The 22522-nt window shown below is 46.9% G+C and overlaps 1 protein-coding gene across 1 annotated transcript in view; it reads right to left on the bottom strand.

Annotated features, from left to right (window-relative positions):
* The window catches only part of SHISAL2A (shisa like 2A), a 36821-nt gene extending 22929 nt beyond the window's left edge, over positions 1–13892 (bottom strand). Inside the window, exons 1-2 of the mRNA XM_069979497.1 lie at positions 13541–13892; positions 3490–3629 (exon numbers count right to left, since the gene is read on the bottom strand). Coding sequence (XP_069835598.1) covers positions 3490–3629; positions 13541–13722 — 322 coding nt within the window. The 5' untranslated portion in view covers positions 13723–13892. The remainder of the gene's footprint in view (positions 1–3489; positions 3630–13540) is intronic.
* Positions 13893–22522: the final 8630 nt, after the last annotated feature.

Below are 22522 nucleotides of genomic sequence, written 5' to 3'. Positions count from 1 at the left end.
CAACTATCAAAAATCGCTGCCAGACGCTCTGCATGCTCAATATGTAAATTAGAAGGGATGAGTGCAACGTCCATAGGAAATCACTGGAGCGGTGAGTGAGTAAGGGCCCTATTCCACGGACCGAGCAATGATGTAAACGAGCGCCGATCTGCTAGCTCGTTTACTGGGCCTATTCCACGACCCCGTTAAGCGAGGGCTGCAGGGACTTAGGCCCCTAAGTGTCTGGGGCTCTACTGGGGGTCGGGCAAGCTCTGTCCGTGACAATTCCCTTTAACTGAGCAAAGGACTGAGTGGGTTAGTTTTCTCCTTAAAGTGGTTTTTAAATTTAATATGACTCGTCCCCTATACACAACATAGAAGATAAGCAATAAGACTGAGGAGGGTCCGACCTCTGGGCCCCCTGAAGATCTCTAGAGTGGCGCACCAACCGGGTCTACAGAATCCCCTGATACTTGTCCCATATCATGAGGATAGAGGACAACTACTATAAATTCAAAAAACCCTTTAAGAAGTACAGCAAAGAGGACTGTGGAGTCTTTAAGGCCATGCGATGCTCCACTGGGACAAAAATATGTAAACTAAAGTAGATCTCCTCCAGAAGGAAGAGAGTTTATTGTTTGGTGCCACCTATGGGAGGTAGCACCCCTAAACAGCCAGTAGCCAGAACCTTCTCCAGAAGTTCCTAAGAGCATGGTAGTCCCATTGTCCAACAGGCCTCAACCAACTTTTACACATCAGCTCCAATGGTGTCCAGTAAAACCCAATGTCTTATGCTGTCTATAAACCTTAATGTCTGGCAAACCTTCCGACCATCCATCCTTCCATGGGGGTGTCACAAAAAAGGGAGAGAAAGATCAGGTAGTTGGACTCTAACATACCCCCCCCCCCCCCCCCCGGGACAAATGAGAATTTATCCTGATAGTAGTTTGAATAAAATGAGATATCATTTCATGTATGTACGGATCATATAGGAGATGTTCACTCACCAGGCGGTAATCACTGTGGGACAATAAAATCCTGATTACATTTGCATTTGTAATAAACAATACACTGTGGTTACCACTAAAGTCAGCGTAGTAGTGTCTGGGATGTTACTTAATGAGGCGTCTATATAAATCTGCTCCGAAACAGCTTGGGCTCCTGTCTCTCCTACCGTCTAACTTCATTTGGATTAATATCTAATGACATGCCCAAAAGACCAAAACAAAATGAGAAAACTGGATCTCATCCTGTTCGTAACGCCACTACTGATCCGAGACAAAGACTGGAGAATAGGTGGCTCTCAGTTACACTTTACGGAAGATTAAAACGCTGTTTGTTCGTCTTATCGTCACACTGCAGCACTTTGTTATGGTTCATCTTCACTTCAATGTTAAATGAACACTTTTTCTCATTAAAGAACTCTCCGGCAGCGGCAATCCGTGGCAGCCGGCCAGCCGACCCTATGTAAACAGCTTTTCTACCTAATTGACTTCATTAAGCTGATATATCGCACTAAGGAAACATCGGCTTTATGTTTTATTCTAATTTATGTTATTTCTGGTAATTGTTAATCGTGGACTTATGTTCTCTCCGTCTATTATAGGGTCAGCGTGTACACAAGTATACAGAAACGCCCCGGACCGGCAGTGATATATCTAGTGTTGTTCACTACATATTAGTATTCACCTGAATCCTATGGGAACAGATAATGAGAAACATGTCTGCAGTATATACAGGTGGTCATAGGTGCCAAAGAGATCAATAACGTATGTATCCGCAGTAATGATCCCACTTCTTTATCCTTCAGGCTTAAACATATTGTGGGTTCCAAGTACTGACATGGCCCATATAGCGACTAGGGGGCCCTCGAAGGGAGGGGGGGGGGGCAACGCTGGATGATCACAGTGCTAACGCACCAGAGATTAGGGTAAAAACACATGAGCTGTCAACATTTGTAATTAAATTCTATTTAGAATTCTCCAGTCTTCCAGTACTTATCAGCCACTGTATGTCCTGTAGGAAGTGGTGTATTCTTTCCAGTCTGACACAGTGCTCTCTGCTGCCACCTCTGTCCATGTCAGGAACTGTCCAGAGCAGCAGCAAATCCCCATAGAAAACCTCTCCTGCTCTGGACAGTTCCTGACATGGACAGAGGTGGCAGCAGAGAGCAATGTGTCAGACTGGAGAGAATACACCCCTTCCTGCAGGGCATATAGCAGCTGATAAGTACTGCAAGACTGGAGAATTCCAATCTGACTCCTAGCCGCCATCTATGTCCATAACTAATGCGTCTGGCAGCTCTGAGGACTGTGACCTGGGAGCGGAACAGTTAAAGGGAACCTGACACCATAAGACTGCAGTGCAATCTATGAGCATTGTGTTATAGTCAGAGCAGATTAATATATAATAATAATATATAATAATAATAATAAGATGTAATATACCATGAAATGAATGCTCATCTTGGGCTTAGGAGTCCAATGGGCGGTCTTGTTTCCTGATTAGCAGCATTCATGCATAGAGTTTGCTTTCAGTCTTTGATTAGCACCGCCCACTGGACACCTAAGCCATGCAGGAGCAGGGATTATAATAATAACCATGTACCAAGTTATACACAGAGCTATATACTATACACAGTATATACTGTATTTGGAGCGGAACCCCCACCAACCAGATATTGATGAACGCTTCTAGGAAAAAGTTATCGGAAAAAAAACCTTTATTGAGTTATAGAGGAATCAATTTCGTAATCACAAGAGTCAATTTAGAGAATAGTTGGAATAAATAGATTTCTAATCACGCAATAGAAGTACGAGAAATGCCAATGACGCATCACCTTGTAGTACGTGCCTGGAGGTGGACGCATGGCGGTGACATTATCTGCATAAATAACCTGTGGCATTACTGCAGTGTCCCACTACGTGTCCTGTGAGGTCACATGGAGCGTATCCTGACTGTACACTCCCCTATTGCACTTCTTGTCTTCTATCAGGTTTTTGCATAGATAGATAACATAATACACACTTTAGTGCTCTCTGCTGCCACCTGCAGGAAGTGGTGTATTCCCTCCAGTCTGACACAGTGCTCTCTGCTGCCACCTCTGTCCATGTCAGGAACTGTCCAGAGCAGGAAAGGTTTTCTATGGGGATTTGCTGTTGCTCTGGACAGTTCCTGACATGGACAGAGGTGGCAGCAGAGAGAACTGTGTCAGACTGGAGAGAATACACCACTTCCTGCAGGACATACAGCAGCTGATAAGTACTGAAAGACTGGAGATTTACAAATCTGTATACTTTAATTTTACCACTTGAACCCTTTATCAGGCCTGTCATTTTTCTTTGTGTCTTTTCTATCCTGCTCGCTGTCGGCCTCCTCTATCCTCCTCGTGGTATATACTGTAGCCCTTTGTGAATCTGCCGGCAGTTTTTATGTTTTCATCCTTTTTACGGTGGGAGGAGCATTATGTTCTGTATCCCCCCGGGTATATACTGTATACTGAGGTCTCACCTGTGCTCTGTAGGCTCAGCCCGGTGTCCAGCTTGTTGTGCGGCTTGTTACTGATGAACAGATAGCAGAGGACACAGACGGTGATGATGAACGCCAGCAGGACCACCGCAGCTATGGACAAGCCCACCAGCGCCCCCACGCTGCAGAGACAAGAGCACACACTCAATGTCTACACAATGGACCAATAGCAGTACAGACCCCAGCAGGGACACACTACTTGCTGACTGTTTCCATTTCTGAGCCCCCTGCCCCAACAAGACCAAGATGGCCGATAGCAGAAGAAATTCAGAAATGTTCTGTTCTCTATGTTTTGGGCTAAAGTTGACACTTGAATTTAATGCACTTACAGACAAATAAACCATACTGTAATATTGCTGCATTTGCTCATTGCTCCCCTTTATGCACTACAAGTACCAGCACAGGTGGGACATCGTACAGGGGAGGCATCGGCCAATCAAACCCCTCACTCATCTCATGATGAATTTACATGTGTTCAAAAAAAGTCAACGAGATTTGAAGTGTTTTTTATACTTTGTTTTTGCATTGGGCCATTTTTTTGCCCAAAAAATTTAAAAAAAATTTTTTTAAGCCTTTTTTTGGACAATTGTATGGAGTAGTAATGCTGACTACTATATTATATTACTATATCTGAGGATTGTGCAGTTCAGTAGTGAGAAGAGGTTCAGCGGTCGTCACTGAAAACAGGGAGAAGAGGCTTAAAGGGACCTGTGGTCAGTCCTAAAAAGTCCCACTTCTTTTACCCCATGGCCTTGGGATGTCCTGATTTCAAGTCAACGCCTCTGTTCCTGAGATATGGGGGGGGGGGGGGGGGGGGTTACTATTTGGCTGACTGTCTGTATTTTTCACTAAATGGTCAAATAGGTGGGGACTTTTTTGCAAAGTAGGGAGTTACCATTAGGCTCAAGGTTGCTAATTAGAATCTTCATAATCCCGCCCCCTAATCACAATTCACGTCCCCTCAGCCTCCTAATCACAATCCCATAGTTTAACATTCATACCCCCTTTTGCAAAAGGTTCCGCCCTCCTGACTATTTAGTGAAAAGTAGAAATAGTTAGGCCCGGACTGGCAATGCGGTGAACTGGGCAAATGCACGATGGGCCGCCAAAGTAACCAGTCATTGGGCTGCCTGGCTCACTGCACATGTGAATAGCATGGCCGGTCGCTGTGCTATCCACACAAGGATCATCTTGTACTAAAATCCCTTTATCTCAGCAATGGAGAGTGTACGGCAGGTACTTCCAATGTAGTAAATCTTCAAAGGGGCCAAAAAAAAACCATGAGAAAACTTTACGGCCGAAGACGAAGAAACATTTGATTATTATTTCATCCAATTTTACAAAAAGCGTCTGCGCTCGGTGAGAATCTCTGACGCTTCGTCCTCTGGAGAATCGATACCAAGAAAACATAACAAGAACCAAACAATGTGCTCTATCTGCAGCAATCAATGGCCGTTTTTACCAATCTCGGTCTCGGTTGGAGGCCAAGCGTGTCAGGTCACTCGAGATATCGACAGAGCGGTCTACGCTGCGCGCGGCTCCAATCACATAAAGTAAAAAGAAGACCAACAACCATATAAACAAACAGTAACAAAAAAAATGCTTAATGTTTTTGAAATTCGACTGGAATTGTCTGATGTTCCATGGAAATACGTATCCGTTGTGTCCGACGATGTTCTAGGTTGTTTAGCATTCGGCTGACAATGGGTTTCTGTGGCCTTCGGGTTCATTGTTCCTGAATGACTAGAAATGAATGTTCAGATGGGTTTTCATTGTAGGAGAAATAATTCATCTGCGCAAAAGACTTTCTACTGTCGGAGATACAACTAACAAGACCCGAACAACGGCCAAAATGTAGCTGAACGTGGCTCCTCGCCAAGCGTCAAGGATGTGCAGGAATGAGGGTGTATGGCAGCGGTGGGGGAAGGCTCAGCCCTCCAGGCATGATGGGAATTGTAGTTTTGCAACAGTGGAGGTCCGGAGGTTCCCCATCCCTGATCTAAGTACAGGACAAGGAGCCTCCTGTACAGGGATCATGTGACATATCCGCCATCTTATGCAGGGGTCAGGGGTCAGGCTGCTGTGTCTCTCTGCATTGCTCTCCTCTGAAGATCTATGTGCTCTGATAAGCTGCTGGGTAGATGCAGGAGCCCAACAAGATATATGGATGGGAGGAGTGAGATGAGGGCCGGGCAGGGGAGGAATCTGGGGGTGATGTGGATTCCCACATGTAGAAGCCTCATCTGAGAACTCAAGAGATGAAGAACCTGCAGGACCTTTAGTGATGTCATAGTCATGTGATTAGTCACATAGTCCAGATACAGATACTGTAGGGATAATGAGTGTGTGTTTGTCTCTATATAGCAGAGCTGTTTGTGTATGGTGATGTAGCAGAGGTGTGTATGTCTGTGGGTAGATTTATATAGCAGAGCTGTGTGTATCTCTGTATGTAACAGCTGTTTGTGTATGGTGATGTAGCAGAGGTGTGTATGTCTGTGGGTAGATTTATATAGCAGAGCTGTGTGTATGTCTGTATGTAACAGCTGTTTGTGTATGGTGATGTAGCAGAGCTGTGTATATGCCTGTGGGTAGATTTATATAGCAGAGCTGTGTGTATCTCTATATACTGTATAACAGCTGTTTGTGTATGGTGATGTAGCAGAGCTGTGTGTATCTCTGTATGTAACAGCTGTTTGTGTATGGTGATGTAGCAGAGGTGTGTATGTCTGTAGGTACATTTATATAGCAGAGCTGTGTGTATCTCTGTATGTAACAGCTGTTTGTGTATGGTGATGTAGCAGAGGTGTGTGTATCTCTGTATGTAACAGCTGTTTGTGTATGGTGATGTAGCAGAGCTGTGTGTATCTCTGTATGTAACAGCTGTTTGTGTATGGTGATGTAGCAGAGGTGTGTGTATCTCTGTATGTAACAGCTGTTTGTGTATGGTGATGTAGCAGAGGTGTGTATGTCTGTAGGTACATTTATATAGCAGAGCTGTGTGTATCTCTGTATGTAACAGCTGTGTGTATGGTGATGTAGCAGAGGTGTGTGTATCTCTGTATGTAACAGCTGTTTGTGTATGGTGATGTAGCAGAGGTGTGTGTATCTCTGTATGTAACAGCTGTTTGTGTATGGTGATGTAGCAGAGCTGTGTGTATCTCTGTATGTAACAGCTGTTTGTGTATGGTGATGTAGCAGAGGTGTGTATGTCTGTAGGTACATTTATATAGCAGAGCTGTGTGTATCTCTGTATGTAACAGCTGTTTGTGTATGGTGATGTAGCAGAGCTGTGTATATGCCTGTGGGTAGATTTATATAGCAGAGCTGTGTGTATCTCTATATACTGTATAACAGCTGTTTGTGTATGGTGATGTAGCAGAGGTGTGTGTATCTCTGTATGTAACAGCTGTTTGTGTATGGTGATGTAGCAGAGGTGTGTATGTCTGTAGGTACATTTATATAGCAGAGCTGTGTGTATCTCTGTATGTAACAGCTGTGTGTATGGTGATGTAGCAGAGGTGTGTGTATCTCTGTATGTAACAGCTGTTTGTGTATGGTGATGTAGCAGAGCTGCGTGTATCTCTGTATGTAACAGCTGTTTGTGTATGGTGATGTAGCAGAGGTGTGTGTATCTCTGTATGTAACAGCTGTTTGTGTATGGTGATGTAGCAGAGGTGTGTATGTCTGTAGGTACATTTATATAGCAGAGCTGTGTGTATCTCTGTATGTAACAGCTGTTTGTGTATGGTGATGTAGCAGAGCTGTGTGTATCTCTGTATGTAACAGCTGTTTGTGTATGGTGATGTAGCAGAGGTGTGTATGTCTGTAGGTACATTTATATAGCAGAGCTGTGTGTATCTCTGTATGTAACAGCTGTTTGTGTATGGTGATGTAGCAGAGATCTGTTTCTGTATACTGATGTAGTAGCACTGTATGTTTGTGTACATTTATGTAGTAGAGCTATGTGTGTGTATTTTGATGTAGAAGAGCTGAGTGTGTATGATGCAGCAGTAAGAGGCAAGCCTAATTGTCAGCTGGACCCCTGTATACCCGGCTATCCTCGGCCAGCTCACTATCATTATATTCTTTGGACGTTTTCCCGGGCACACGGCAGTGATCTGTCTAGTAATAGCTGCAATGTGTTTGCACGAGGAGGAGGGGGTTCCTGTATCCCCCATATATTCTGCAGATGGTTTATGTCAGGACGTCACTTTTTATTGCTGCATTCTGGCTCCTCGCTTTGCCGAGATCAATAAAAAACCACTTGAGAAGGAAATCAGATAATCCGCAGAATGTAAAATACAGCAGGTATATATATATATATATATCCATTAGAGAGTGTCTCCCGCTGATGGCAATGTCTATATTTCCGAATCCCCCACTACCCCCATTGGCCGAGACAGATGTATTATTACATAACGTTGTGTAATAATCGGAGGGGGCGGCGTCCATCTTTCTGGCTATAATTGTATTCAGAATAATAACTATTGTAATGATGTCACAGGGGGCGAAGTATACAGAGAAGACGCTCTGGTAGTATATCCATCTGCCTCTATAGAACATGTCATATACTGTCACGTCACATTCAGGATGATACCATGCAATGGCTTCTCCTTGTTGGTGTATACTTACTCACAGTCACCTGGATGGCTTCTCCTTGTTGGTGTATACTCACTCACAGTCACCTGGATAGCTTCTCCTTGTTGGTGTATACTCACTCACAGTCACCTGGATGGCTTCTCCTTGTTGGTGTATACTCACTCACAGTCACCTGGATGGCTTCTCCTTGTTGGTGTATACTCACTCACAGTCACCTGGATGGCTTCTCCTTGTTGGTGTATACTTACATGTTTACTTATATGTTTCTTTACTCAGTAGGCTTTAAATTTATTACAAATGTTTGTATTATACTGTGTTATCTATTTACCCTAGCTCAGCCCCATCTCCTATAGTTTTAGGAGGTCTCCTCCTGTACCAGTCACTACACTGATGTCTCCTCCTGTACCAGTCACTACACTGATGTCTCCTCCTCCTCCTGTACCAGTCACTACACTGATGTCTCCTCCTGTACCAGTCACTACACTGATGTCTCCTCCTGTACCAGTCACTACACTGATGTCTCCTCCTCCTCCTATACCAGTCACTACACTGATGTCTCCTCCTCCTCCTGTACCAGTCACTACACTGATGCCTCCTCCTGTACCAGTCACTACACTGATGTCTCCTCCTCCTGTACCAGTCACTACACTGATGTCTCCTCCTGTACCAGTCACTACACTGATGTCTCCTCCTCCTGTACCAGTCACTACACTGATGTCTCCTCCTGTACCAGTCACTACACTGATGTCTCCTCCTCCTCCTGTACCAGTCACTACACTGATGTCTCCACCTCCTGTACCAGTCACTACACTGAAGTCTCCTCCTCCTCCTGTACCAGTCACTACACTGATGTCTCCTCCTCCTCCTGTACCAGTCACTACACTGATGTCTCCTCCTGTACCAGTCACTACACTGATGTCTCCTCCTCCTCCTGTACCAGTCACTACACTGATGTCTCCTCCTCCTCCTGTACCAGTCACTACACTGATGTCTCCTCCTCCTCCTGTACCAGTCACTACACTGATGTCTCCTCCTCCTCCTCCTGTACCAGTCACTACACTGATGTCTCCTCCTCCTGTACCAGTCACTACACTGATGTCTCCTCCTCCTCCTGTACCAGTCACTACACTGATGTCTCCTCCTCCTCCTGTACCAGTCACTACACTGATGTCTCCTCCTGTACCAGTCACTACACTGATGTCTCCTCCTCCTCCTGTACCAGTCACTACACTGATGTCTCCTCCTCCTCCTGTACCAGTCACTACACTGATGTCTCCTCCTGTACCAGTCACTACACTGATGTCTCCTCCTTCTGTACCAGTCACTACACTGATGTCTCCTCCTCCTGTACCAGTCACTACACTGATGTCTCCTCCTCCTCCTGTACCAGTCACTACACTGATGTCTCCTCCTCCTCCTCCTGTACCAGTCACTACACTGATGTCTCCTCCTCCTGTACCAGTCACTACACTGATGTCTCCTCCTCCTCCTGTACCAGTCACTACACTGATGTCTCCTCCTGTACCAGTCACTACACTGATGTCTCCTCCTCCTCCTGTACCAGTCACTACACTGATGTCTCCTCCTCCTCCTGTACCAGTCACTACACTGATGTCTCCTCCTCCTCCTGTACCAGTCACTACACTGATGTCTCCTCCTGTACCAGTCACTACACTGATGTCTCCTCCTCCTCCTGTACCAGTCATTACACTGATGTCTCCTCCTCCTCCTGTACTAGTCATTACACTGATGTCTCCTCCTCCTGTACCAGTCACTACACTGATGTCTCCTCCTCCTGTACCAGTCACTACACTGATGTCTCCTCCTCCTCCTGTACCAGTCATTACACTGATGTCTCCTCCTCCTCCTGTACCAGTCACTACACTGATGTCTCCTCCTCCTGTACCAGTCACTACACTGACGTCTCCTCCTGTACCAGTCACTACACTGATGTCTCCTCCTCCTCCTGTACCAGTCACTACACTGATGTCTCCTCCTCCTCCTCCTGTACCAGTCACTACACTGATGTCTCCTCCTCCTGTACCAGTCACTACACTGATGTCTCCTCCTCCTGTACCAGTCACTACACTGATGTCTCCTCCTGTACCAGTCACTACACTGATGTCTCCTCCTCCTCCTGTACCAGTCACTACACTGATGTCTCCTCCTCCCCCTGTACCAGTCACTACACTGATGTCTCCTCCTGTACCAGTCACTACACTGATGTCTCCTCCTCCTGTACCAGTCACTACACTGATGTCTCCTCCTCCCCCTGTAGCAGTCACTACACTGATGTCTCCTCCTCCCCCTGTACCAGTCACTACACTGATGTCTCCTCCTCCCCCTGTACCAGTCACTACACTGATGTCTCCTCCTGTACCAGTCACTACACTGATGTCTCCTCCCCCTGTACCAGTCACTACACTGATGTCTCCTCCTCCTGTACCAGTCACTACACTGATGTCTCCTCCTGTACCAGTCACTACACTGATGTCTCCTCCTGTACCAGTCACTACACTGATGTCTCCTCCTCCTCCTCCTGTACCAGTCACTACACTGATGTCTCCTCCTCCTCCTGTACCAGTCACTACACTGATGTCTCCTCCTCCTGTACCAGTCACTACACTGATGTCTCCTCCTCCTGTACCAGTCACTACACTGATGTCTCCTCCTCCTGTACCAGTCACTACACTGATGTCTCCTCCTCCTGTACCAGTCACTACACTGATGTCTCCTCCTCCTGTACCAGTCACTACACTGATGTCTTCTCCTCCTCCTGTACCAGTCACTACACTGATGTCTCCTTCTCCTGTACCAGTCACTACACTGATGTCTCCTCCTCCTGTACCAGTCACTACACTGATGTCTCCTCCTCCTGTACCAGTCACTGCACTGATGTCTCCTCCTCCTGTACCAGTCACTACACTGATGTCTCCTCCTCCTGTACCAGTCACTACACTGATGTCTCCTCCTCCTCCTCCTGTACCAGTCACTACACTGATGTCTCCTCCTCCTGTACCAGTCACTACACTGATGTCTCCTCCTCCTGTACCAGTCACTACACTGATGTCTCCTCCTGTACCAGTCACTACACTGATGTCTCCTCCTCCTCCTGTACCAGTCACTACACTGATGTCTCCTCCTCCTCCTGTACCAGTCACTACACTGATGTCTCCTCCTTCTGTACCAGTCACTACACTGATGTCTCCTCCTGTACCAGTCACTACACTGATGTCTCATCCTCCTGTACCAGTCACTACACTGATGTCTCCTCCTGTACCAGTCACTACACTGATGTCTCCTCCTGTACCAGTCACTACACTGATGTCTCCTCCTTCTGCACCAGTCACTACACTGATGTCTCCTCCCCCTGTACCAGTCACTACACTGATGTCTCCTCCTCCTGTACCAGTCACTACACTGATGTCTCCTCCTGTACCAGTCACTACACTGATGTCTCCTCCTCCCCCTGTACCAGTCACTACACTGATGTCTCCTCCTGTACCAGTCACTACACTGATGTCTCCTCCTCCAGTACCAGTCACTACACTGATGTCTCCTCCTCCTCCTGTACCAGTCACTACACTGATGTCTCCTCCTCCTGTACCAGTCACTACACTGATGTCTCCTCCTCCTGTACCAGTCACTACACTGATGTCTCCTCCTCCTGTACCAGTCACTACACTGATGTCTCCTCCTCCTGTACCAGTCACTACACTGATGTCTCCTCCTCCTTCTGTACCAGTCACTACACTGATGTCTCCTCCTGTACCAGTCACTACACTGATGTCTCCTCCTCCTGTACCAGTCACTACACTGATGTCTCCTCCCTCTCCTGTACCAGTCACTACACTGATGTCTCCTCCTCCTGTACCAGTCACTACACTGATGTCTCCTCCTCCTCCTGTACCAGTCACTACACTGATGTCTCCTCCTCCTCCTGTGCCAGTCACTACACTGATGTCTCCTCCTCCTGTACCAGTCACTACACTGATGTCTCCTCCTCCTGTACCAGTCACTACACTGATGTCTCCTCCTCCTGTACCAGTCACTACACTGATGTCTCCTCCTGTACCAGTCACTACACTGATGTCTCCTCCTCCTGTACCAGTCACTACACTGATGTCTCCTCCTGTACCAGTCACTACACTGATGTCTCCTCCCCCTGTACCAGTCACTACACTGATGTCTCCTCCTCCTGTACCAGTCACTACACTGATGTCTCCTCCTCCTGTACCAGTCACTACACTGATGTCTCCTCCTCCTCCTGTACCAGTCACTACACTGATGTCTTCTCCTCCTCCTGTACCAGTCACTACACTGATGTCTCCTCCTCCTCCTGTACCAGTCACTACACTGATGTCTCCTCCTCCTGTACCAGTCACTACACTGATGTCTCCTCCTCCTCCTGTACCAGTCACTACACTGATGTCTCCTCCTGTACCAGTCACTACACTGATGTCTCCTCCTCCTCCTGTACCAGTCACTACACTGATGTCTCCTCCTCCTCCTGTACCAGTCACTACACTGATGTCTCCTCCTCCTCCTGTGCCAGTCACTACACTGATGTCTCCTCCTCCTGTACCAGTCACTACACTGATGTCTCCTCCTCCTCCTGTACCAGTCACTACACTGATGTCTCCTCCTCCTGTACCAGTCACTACACTGATGTCTCCTCCTCCTCCTGTACTAGTCACTATACTGATGTCTCCTCCTCCTGTACCAGTCACTACACTGATGTCTCCTCCTCCTGTACCAGTCACTACACTGATGTCTCCTCCTCCTCCTGTACCAGTCACTACACTGATGTCTCCTCCTCCTGTACCAGTCACTATACTGATGTCTTCTGCTGTACCAGTCACCTATATCATAGATTGTAAGCTTTTGTGAGCAGGGTCCTTACTCTCTTCTTGGTGTGTAATTGTGTCTGATTGTTTATATAATTTCCTTCTGAATAATGCGCCACTCTTGTCGTCAGGTCGTGTGCGGTACTGCATCTCAGTTTCTGTAACATGAATGGAGCTGAGGCGTAATACCACCTGTGATCTGAGGATAGATGTGGCGCTGTTGTATAAACAAGCAGCTATGTTTTACCCATCCTTGATCTCCCCTCCAAGCACATAGTAATATATAACTATGCAGAGACCTGCGCTACAGCAACCATAGTAACCGGAGGTATATACTGTACGTTATACGCAGCACAGGGAGATATTCTGTAACCAGCAGCCCTGCACCTGCAGTTAGACCTGATCCATGTAGCAGAGCTCAGTTTGTCATTTGGTACAATGTTTCGTTATTAGTCGTTATCCAGAACCACATGACATATTCAGCTCTGCTGCATCGGGGAGCCATAATAATAAGTAACCTCTAACTTTTATCTGTTTGCTCCTTGTTCGTAAAGTCATCGGTACTGCGCACGAGGGCGCGCTCTTACCTCAGCCACCACATGTAACTGTGCTCGTAGGGGAAGAAGCTGTTGGGGTCATCGCAGCAGTACTTGAAGTCCTTAAATCCACAGCAGTATACGGCTCCCAGGTCGCTGTCCGCCCTCGGACAGCTGAACGCCCCAACCAGCACCTTCTCCACTGTGGTGTAACTGGAGCACTCTGCACTCATAGTCCTCCCCGGCGCTTCACCAAATCACCACCATGAAAGGACGGCAGGAGTCCAGCGGAGGGCTGACAAATTCTCTTACCACCATCCCATAGACGAAATGCCGAATGCTTTACTCCTGAGAAGACGCATGGCAGGAGATCCTCACAGCTGCAGCTTCAGCACCAGCGCTCTCCTCAGGACCACAATGATGCTTCCAGCGCCGGAGCCGCCAGGATAACCGACTGCTGCTGCTGCTGCCACAGGATGCATCTCTGCCGCCCTCTGGTGGTGAATGGAAGCATAGCAGACCCCAGACAGGAGACGGATCGCCGACCTCCTCACAATGAGAAACCTTACTGCACACAATAGGAAATAATCACAGGGATTAATGGGGTTATCCAGGGTATGAACAACATAGTTGCTCTTTTGAAAATCCCCGCCACCCCTGTCCTCAGGTTGTGTGTGGTGTTACAATTTAGCACCATTCCTTTTATCTTGTGGATAGAAAACAAACAAGTTTAAAGGGGTACTCCGGTTACAATCTTTTTCTTTCAAATCAACTTGTGTCAGAAAGTTATATAGATGTGGTTTTACTTCTATTTAAAAATCTCCAGTTTTCCAGTACTTATCAGCTGCTGTATGTCCTGCAGGAAGTGGTGTATTCTCTCTAGTCTGACTCAGTGCTCTCTGCTGCCACCTCTGTCCATGTCAGGAACTGTCCAGAGCAGCAGCAAATCCCCATAGACAACCTCTCCTGCTCTGGACAGTTCCTGATATGCAGTGTACTGCATACCTGGTAAATCCCGTCTGCTTCTAGCATTTAAAGGGTGCTTATCATTTTACTTGCATGTCAGCATACCCCTTTAAGGACTGATACTAATAGCTGACATGGAACAATCTAAGCTATTAATACAGACAGTGAAAGGTATAAGTTATATCAGCAATGGTTTAGGGATCGGATCGGCTCCATAGGCAGAATGGACTAGCAGATCATCAATAAGACAATTCAATGATTTACAACAGCAAAATAATAAAAATTATAATAATACAGATAATAATGATAAAAATAATAATAATACAGATAATGATAATAATAATAATAATAATAATAATAATAATAATACAGATAATAATAATAATAATAATACAGATGATAATAATAATAATACACATAATACACATAATAATAATAATAATAATAATAATACACATAATACACAATAATAATAATAATAATAATAATAATAATAATAACAATAATACACGCCGTCACTCTGATGGCTTTTGGCGCTGTCATCGGGAAAATCAATAAAAATGAGGAATGATCTGGTAGACAAGGTAATCGCTCCTTTATGATGTTGTCACAATTGTGCCGTGTAAGGTCCAGATCAGTAGCAAATCCCCATAGAAAACCTCTCCTGCTCAGGACAGTTCCTGGCATGGACAGAGGTGACAACAGAGAGCACTGTGTCAGACTGGAGAGAATACACCACTTCCTGCAGGACATACAGCAGCTGATAAGTACTGGAAAACTGGAGATTTTTAAATATAAGTAAATTACAAATCTATATAATTTTCTGACACCAGTTGATTTGAAAGAAAGAAACTAGAGTACCCCTTTAAGATTTTGTGTACCGTAATACTGAGAAGCAGAGTCTGCGTGGCTCCGTAGTCTTTACCATTTAACCTCTATACAGGGATCTGGATCTGGTCTTTTCTGCAGAGATCACACACATTGCAGCATTGGTCTCTGATAGCTGCAGGTGACCAATCCGAGTGCTGTAGTGTAAGAGATGACAGATAATAGTGACTGGCAGAGGTCGGGGCAGGCAGGGGCTAGTCAGCACAATAGACAGACTAGTGTCAGGACAGGCAGAGATGGGATTAGCAGCAGGGCCGGGCAGGAAGCAGACAGTAGGTCAGGGCAGGAAGCAGACAGTAGGTCAGGGCAGGAAGCAGACAGTAGGTCAGGGCAGGGCAGGAAGCAGACAGTAGGTCAGGGCAGGAAGCAGGGCAGGGCAGGCAGCAGGGCAGGAAGCAGACAGTAGGTCAGGGCAGGAAGCAGACAGTAGGTCAGAGCAGGAAGCAGACAGTAGGTCAGGGCAGGGCAGGAAGCAGACAGTAGGTCAGGGCAGGAAGCAGGGCAGGGCAGGCAGCAGACAGTAGGTCAGGGCAGGAAGCAGACAGTAGGTCAGGGCAGGGCAGGAAGCAGACAGTAGGTCAGGGCAGGAAGCAGACAGTAGGTCAGGGCAGGAAGCAGGGCAGGAAGCAGGGCAGGAAGCAGACAGTAGGTCAGGGCAGGCAGCAGGGCAGGAAGCAGACAGTAGGTCAGGGCAGGCAGCAGGGCAGGAAGCAGACAGTAGGTCAGGGCAGGAAGCAGACAGTAGGTCAGGGCAGGGCAGGAAGCAGACAGTAGGTCAGGGCAGGAAGCAGACAGTAGGTCAGGGCAGGGCAGGAAGCAGACAGTAGGTCAGGGCAGGAAGCAGACAGTAGGTCAGGACGGGCGGCAGACAGTAGATCAGGGCAGGGCAGGCAGCAGACAGTAGGTCAGGGCAGACAGCAGGGCAGGGCAGGCAGCAGACAGTAGGTCAGGGCAGACAGCAGGGCAGGGCAGGCAGCAGACAGTAGGTCAGGGCAGCAGACAGTAGGTCAGGGCAGCAGACAGTAGGTCAGGGCAGGCAGCAGACAGTAGGTCAGGGCAGGCAGCAGACAGCAGGGCAGGCAGCAGACAGTAGGTCAGGAAAATAGTCCTATCAGGATCAGAGAAAACAATAACAGCAATAGGAACCTTCTTGCTCAGCAGTCCATTATAGAGGCCATAGGCAGAGAGCATGGGTGGGGAAGCCGATCTTTGGTGCACACAGACCCCTTAGTACCCTAGGGATGTGCAACCAGCAGGGGGCGCGGCAGCTAATCACCAAGAGATGACAGAGGTGGAAACCTGAACAATGGCTCAATGGTAACACGGTGGCTCAGTGGTTAGCATGGTGGCTCAATGGTAACACGGTGGCTCAGTGGTTAGCATGGGGGCTCAATGGTAGCACGGTGGCTCAGTGGTTAGCACGGTGGCTTAGTGGTTAGCACGGTGGCTCAGTGGTTAGCACGGTGGCTCAGTGGTTAGCACGGTGGCTCAATGGTCTTGGTGTCTTACAGGACTGGGGTGCTGGGGTCACATCAGGCCTTGGGCAACGGTCACATTGAATTTGCACGTTCTTTGCAATAGAAACAAGAACGCTTGTTGTCTACATTGTATCCCGTCTTCTCAGACTATAAAAACCTCAATAATAAGAAGCGATTCCCATTAAGAAGAGACCTAATGTATAAGTTTATGTGTCGCCTGATATCAGGAATAATACAGCCCGATTGCACTTTCTATGACTCCCATAATTGAAGCAATATGAGACGTGCGGGACCCCTGCTAGGATTCCTCTATGAGAGGACGGAGTCGGGATGAAGCACGCTGCTCCAGTGTAATAGAAGCTGGAGAGTCCTTTGTCTGCGCCTCACCAGACGCTGCTGGAGATTCTTCCAACATATTAAAAAACCCCAAGCGGCACCAGAGGGAGAAGAGACTGAATAAGAGGTAAGATGAGGGCAGGAGAGTAAGCATGGTCACCTGTCTGCATCCAATGAGACTAGTGATGGCCGCTGTGTATGCGCCCTTGTGTCTGCATACATTGTCCCTTCTCCTCTTACAGGCAGAGTAATTGCACAAATTGAACAAAAACATTGTACAGATCAATAGAATAGAAGAAACTTTGTAATATATCTTATCAGACAAAAAATGCTTCCTTCCCCACTTATCAAACTTCTTTCCTCTTCCCTGTCATCTGTCATGAATTTGTTTGCAAAAATATTTAATTTGACAAGTAAAACTCCAAGTATGAAAATATCACTTAAAGGGGTAGGTCACAAATATTTTTTTTTCTTTCAAATTAACTGGTCCCAGAAAGTGCAAGAGAATTGTAATTTACTTCTATTAAAGGGGTTGTCCAGCGAAAATCGTTTTCAAATCCCCATAGGAAACCTCTCCTGCTCTGGACAGTTCCTGACATGGACAGCAGAGAGCACTGTGTCAGACTGGAGAGAATACACCACTTCCTGCAGAACATACAGCAGCTGATAAGTACTGGAAGACTGGATATTTTTTTTAAATAGAAGTAATTTACAAATCTATATAACTTTCTAAGAACAGGTCATAAAGGAAAGACAGATTTTTCCTCTTTTCAAATCCATTCCTGGCTTTGGCTTCAAAAATCTGTCAGAAAAAATCTCTCTGGGTAAACGCACGTTAACCTACTCATATAGATTGCTGCTTACTGCAGAGCAGCAGAACTCCTGTCAAATTGACGGATGTCCTGCAGCTGCTCCTCTGTGAGGATTTAACCCTTACCGCTCCCTGCTCCTGGCTGTGTCCCGGCCCGGTATCTTCAGCTGCACTGCAACCTCTTACGATCACATGATGGCCACTAGAGGGAGCAGTGGAGGGGAAGATGCCAGGACACAGACAGGATCAGGGAGGGGTGAGTATCAGCCTGTGTTCCCACACCGAATAACCTGACAATAAGTAATGTACAAACCCTCTTTGGTTTTCTGAGATATCTGGATGTATGAGTCAGGACCATCGAGCTGCTCACAAAACCAATGTCATGCTAGAAGGCTATGTGTGTATATATATATATATATATATATATATATATCTAATTACAAGGTGATGTATCTGCTGCTAGATAGACGCTCTCAGAGCTGCCAAGATCCGTCCCAAGACTCTGGAGTCTAATAACAACCTTCTTAGATGGGATCGATGAGAATTATTAAAAGCTGTCACCAGTCTCCATTATTACAAGAGCTTCCATCTGCGCTAAGCTCCTACTTATGACAGTAATACAATATGTGACAAGTGCACAGCAAGGACCAAAGAGACAGGAAGAATCAGGGAGATGGAGGGTATCCATAGTCTAGCCTCATGGTTAAAGGGATTGTTCACCAATTTATTTATTTTTTTTCATTCATATCAACTGGTGCCAGAAAGTGCCAGAGATTTGTCATTAACTTCTATTAAAAAAATCTCAAGTCCCCCAGTACTTATCAGCTGCTGTATGTCCTGCAGGAAGTGGTATTTTTTTTCCCAATTTGCAGAGCAGGAGAGGTTTTCTATGGGGATTTGCTGCTGCTCTGGACAGTTCCTGACATGGACAGAGGTGGCAGCAGAGAGCACTGTGTCAGACTGGAGAGAATACACCACTTCCTGCAGGACATACAGCAGCTGATAAGTACTTGAAGATTGGAGATTTTTTAACAGAAGTAAATTACAAATCTCTGGCACTTTCTGGCGCCAGTTAATATGAAAGAATTTTTTTTTTTGTGAACTATCCCTTTAATGATAATATGCTATCCGGATTAAAGGGCAACTCCTTTCAAGACTATAATTTGTGCCTAAAAAATGATAAGTGGCAATTTGTATTGTTAGCTAGGTTTATACAGGATCCACTATCCAGGGGGCATGGTGACTGTCATGGAGGGCTGCCGCTGTATGGTGGTGTCGGGACATAGTGACTGTCATGGAGGCCTGCCGCTGTATGGTGGTGTCGGGACATGGTGACTGTCATGGAGGCCTGCCGCTGTATGGTGGTGTCAGGGCATAGTAACTGTCATGGAGGTCTGCCGCTGTATGGTGGTGTCGGGACATGGTGACTGTCAGGGAGGCCTGCCACTGTATGGTGGTGTCGGGACATGGTAACTGTCATGGAGGTCTGCCGCTGTATGGTGGTGTCGGGACATGGTGACTGTCAGGGAGGCCTGCCACTGTATGGTGGTGTCGGGACATGGTGACTGTCATGGAGGTCTGCCGCTGTATGGTGGTGCTGGAGCATGGTGGCTGTCATGGAGGTCTGCCGCTGTATGGTGGTGCTGGAGCATGATGGCTGTCATGGAGGCCTGCCGCTGTATGGTGGTGTCGGGACATGGTGACTATCATGGAGGCTTGCCGCTGTATGGTGGTGTCGGGACATGGTGACTATCATGGAGGCCTGCCGCTGTATGGTGGTGTCGGGACATGGTGGCTATCATGGAGGCCTGCCGCTGTATGGTGGTGTCGGGACATGGTGACTGTCATGGAGGTCTGCCGCTGTATGGTGGTGGTGTGGCATGGTGACTATCATGGAGGTCTGCCGCTGTATGGTGGTGTCGGGACATGGTGGCTATCATGGAGGTCTGCCGCTGTATGGTGGTGTCGGGACATGGTGACTATCATGGAGGTCTGCCGCTGTATGGTGGTGGTGTGGCATGGTGACTATCATGGAGGTCTGCCGCTGTATGGTGGTGTCGGGACATGGTGACTGTCATGGAGGTCTGCCGCTGTATGGTGGTGTCGGGACATGGTGACTGTCATGGAGGTCTGCCGCTGTATGGTGGTGTCGGGACATGGTGGCTGTCATGGAGGTCTGCCGCTGTATGGTGGTGTCGGGACATGGTGGCTGTCATGGAGGCCTGCCGCTGTATGGTGGTGTCGGGACATGGTGGCTGTCATGGAGGCCTGCCGCTGTATGGTGGTGTCGGGACATGGTGGCTGTCATGGAGGCCTGCCGCTGTATGGTGGTGGTGCTGGACCATGGTGCCCCCCCTTCCCGCCTCATTGACAGATTTCAGCATCAGGCCCAGTTACCATGGAGACGGTTAATTATAAATAGGTTTTTTGCGTTTTCTTAAATTGGATCAATACAAGTAATCAGGATGTTGTGATCGCGGATCAGCCGTATCATCTGCTCTATTAATATAAGTCGTCCCGCAGATGGCTGCCTGCCCCGCCCTCAATAACATGTACATGGAGTACCGTATCTTATACTGTGATGGACTAATATTATAGCGGAGACTCCCAGCATCCTATGGGAAATCTATCACTAATTACAAGTCACTTAATAATATAGGTCAGGCGCCCCCGCCGCTTCGCCAGCGCCATGACTGAGCGCATCGAGTTCTTCCTATGTCATCATTTTTTATTATTATTTTTTTAGATTTATTATTTTCTGTCCCACTAAGGTTCCTGTCAGATTTTTATTACCCTTACATTAACCCTTGAGGGCGTTAGGGATGTTAGTCCTCTCACCCCTGTTATAGTCCACAAGAGTACTGATGCACTGTGTTTGCAAGATGCTATGTGAGCAGAAAGGAAAGAAACAGCAGCATCATCCCAGAAAGTAAAGGGTTACACTAAGCAATGTACTGCGTCCGATGAAGATGACAATATGGGGGGGGAGGGGGATCACATTCATGAGGAACAATGGGTAAATATAGTCGAAGGCACACGAAAAGGTGGCAATCTACTTTATGGGTGGTGAGTAAAGTCTTGATTTACCTTTTAGGGACAACGTGGACCCTCTGGGGAATGTGAACAGTCCAGACTCTTTCTTCTTTTTTCCTGCTGTCTCAGCTACTAGAGACAGACTGAGCTTAAAGGGGTACTCCAACATAAAATAACTTGTCCCCTAGGGGGCAACTTATTTTTTTTTATATCTTACTACTCACCTATTGGTGTCCAAGAACCTGTGAAGGACTCCCCTACACTGTATTATTACAAGGGTCACAGAGGTGGGAACCAACAGGTCACTTCTTGCTAACCTACAGCATGTAAGAGTGCAGGATCAGACTACACATATGTAGTCTGTTACCATGGAGACAGATAAAGCCCCATAACAAATTCTTAGGAGAAACAAGCATGAAATAAAATTAATAGTTGCAAAAGTGCACACATGAGGTGCTGGTATATCACTGACATAGACATTTCCTCACAGTCATTGTGTGTACAAGCTCTGCGGCTTTGGTTGCAGTTTCATTTCTTCCTCTGCTGCTCACACCCTTATTTATTATGATAGTTACATATTCAGGAATGGGGTTGTGGGACGACTACCGCCTCAGCGATAAGGAAGGGAAACTACCAGTCTCTATATCTACCATGTAAGAGGAGCGAGGAGCACCATCACAGACAGCGGGTATGTACCAGTCTCTATATCTACCATGTAAGAGGAGTGAGGAGCACCATCACAGACAGCGGGTATGTACCAGTCTCTATATCTACTATGTAAGAGGAGCGAGGAGCACCATCACAGACAGCGGGTATGTACCAGTCTCTATATCTACCATGTAAGAGGAGCGAGGAGCACCATCACAGACAGCGGGTATGTACCAGTCTCTATATCTACCATGTAAGAGGAGCGAGGAGCACCATCACAGACAGCGGGTATGTACCAGTCTCTATATCTACTATGTAAGAGGAGCGAGGAACACCATCACAGACAGCGGGTATGTACCAGTCTCTATATCTACCATGTAAGAGGAGCGAGGAGCACCATCACAGACAGCGGGTATGTACCAGTCTCTATATCTACCATGTAAGAGGAGCGAGGAGCACCATCACAGACAGCGGGTATGTACCAGTCTCTATATCTACTATGTAAGAGGAGCGAGGAGCACCATCACAGACAGCGGGTATGTACCAGTCTCTATATCTACCATGTAAGAGGAGCGAGGAGCACCATCACAGACAGCGGGTATGTACCAGTCTCTATATCTACTATGTAAGAGGAGCGAGGAGCACCATCACAGACAGCGGGTATGTACCAGTCTCTATGGCCACCAATCTTGCATTGTGATAGGACGCCACAGCACAGTGTTCCCCAGACTGAGCACAGCTTCCTGTATGGATGCAGACACTATGGCTTCTATACAGTCTGGGTGACTCTATCCCACACGGTTAGGCCAAATCCATAGTTATAATAACCTTCTAGTGTTTGTCTGTTATTTCTCCCAACCTCCCCCGTTCCTG

This window comes from Dendropsophus ebraccatus, chromosome 8 (genome assembly GCF_027789765.1).
Source record: "Dendropsophus ebraccatus isolate aDenEbr1 chromosome 8, aDenEbr1.pat, whole genome shotgun sequence".
NCBI classification, from domain to species: domain Eukaryota; kingdom Metazoa; phylum Chordata; class Amphibia; order Anura; family Hylidae; genus Dendropsophus; species Dendropsophus ebraccatus.
Note: the sequence above shows the minus strand (reverse complement) of the source record. Positions and strands in the feature narration are given on the sequence as shown.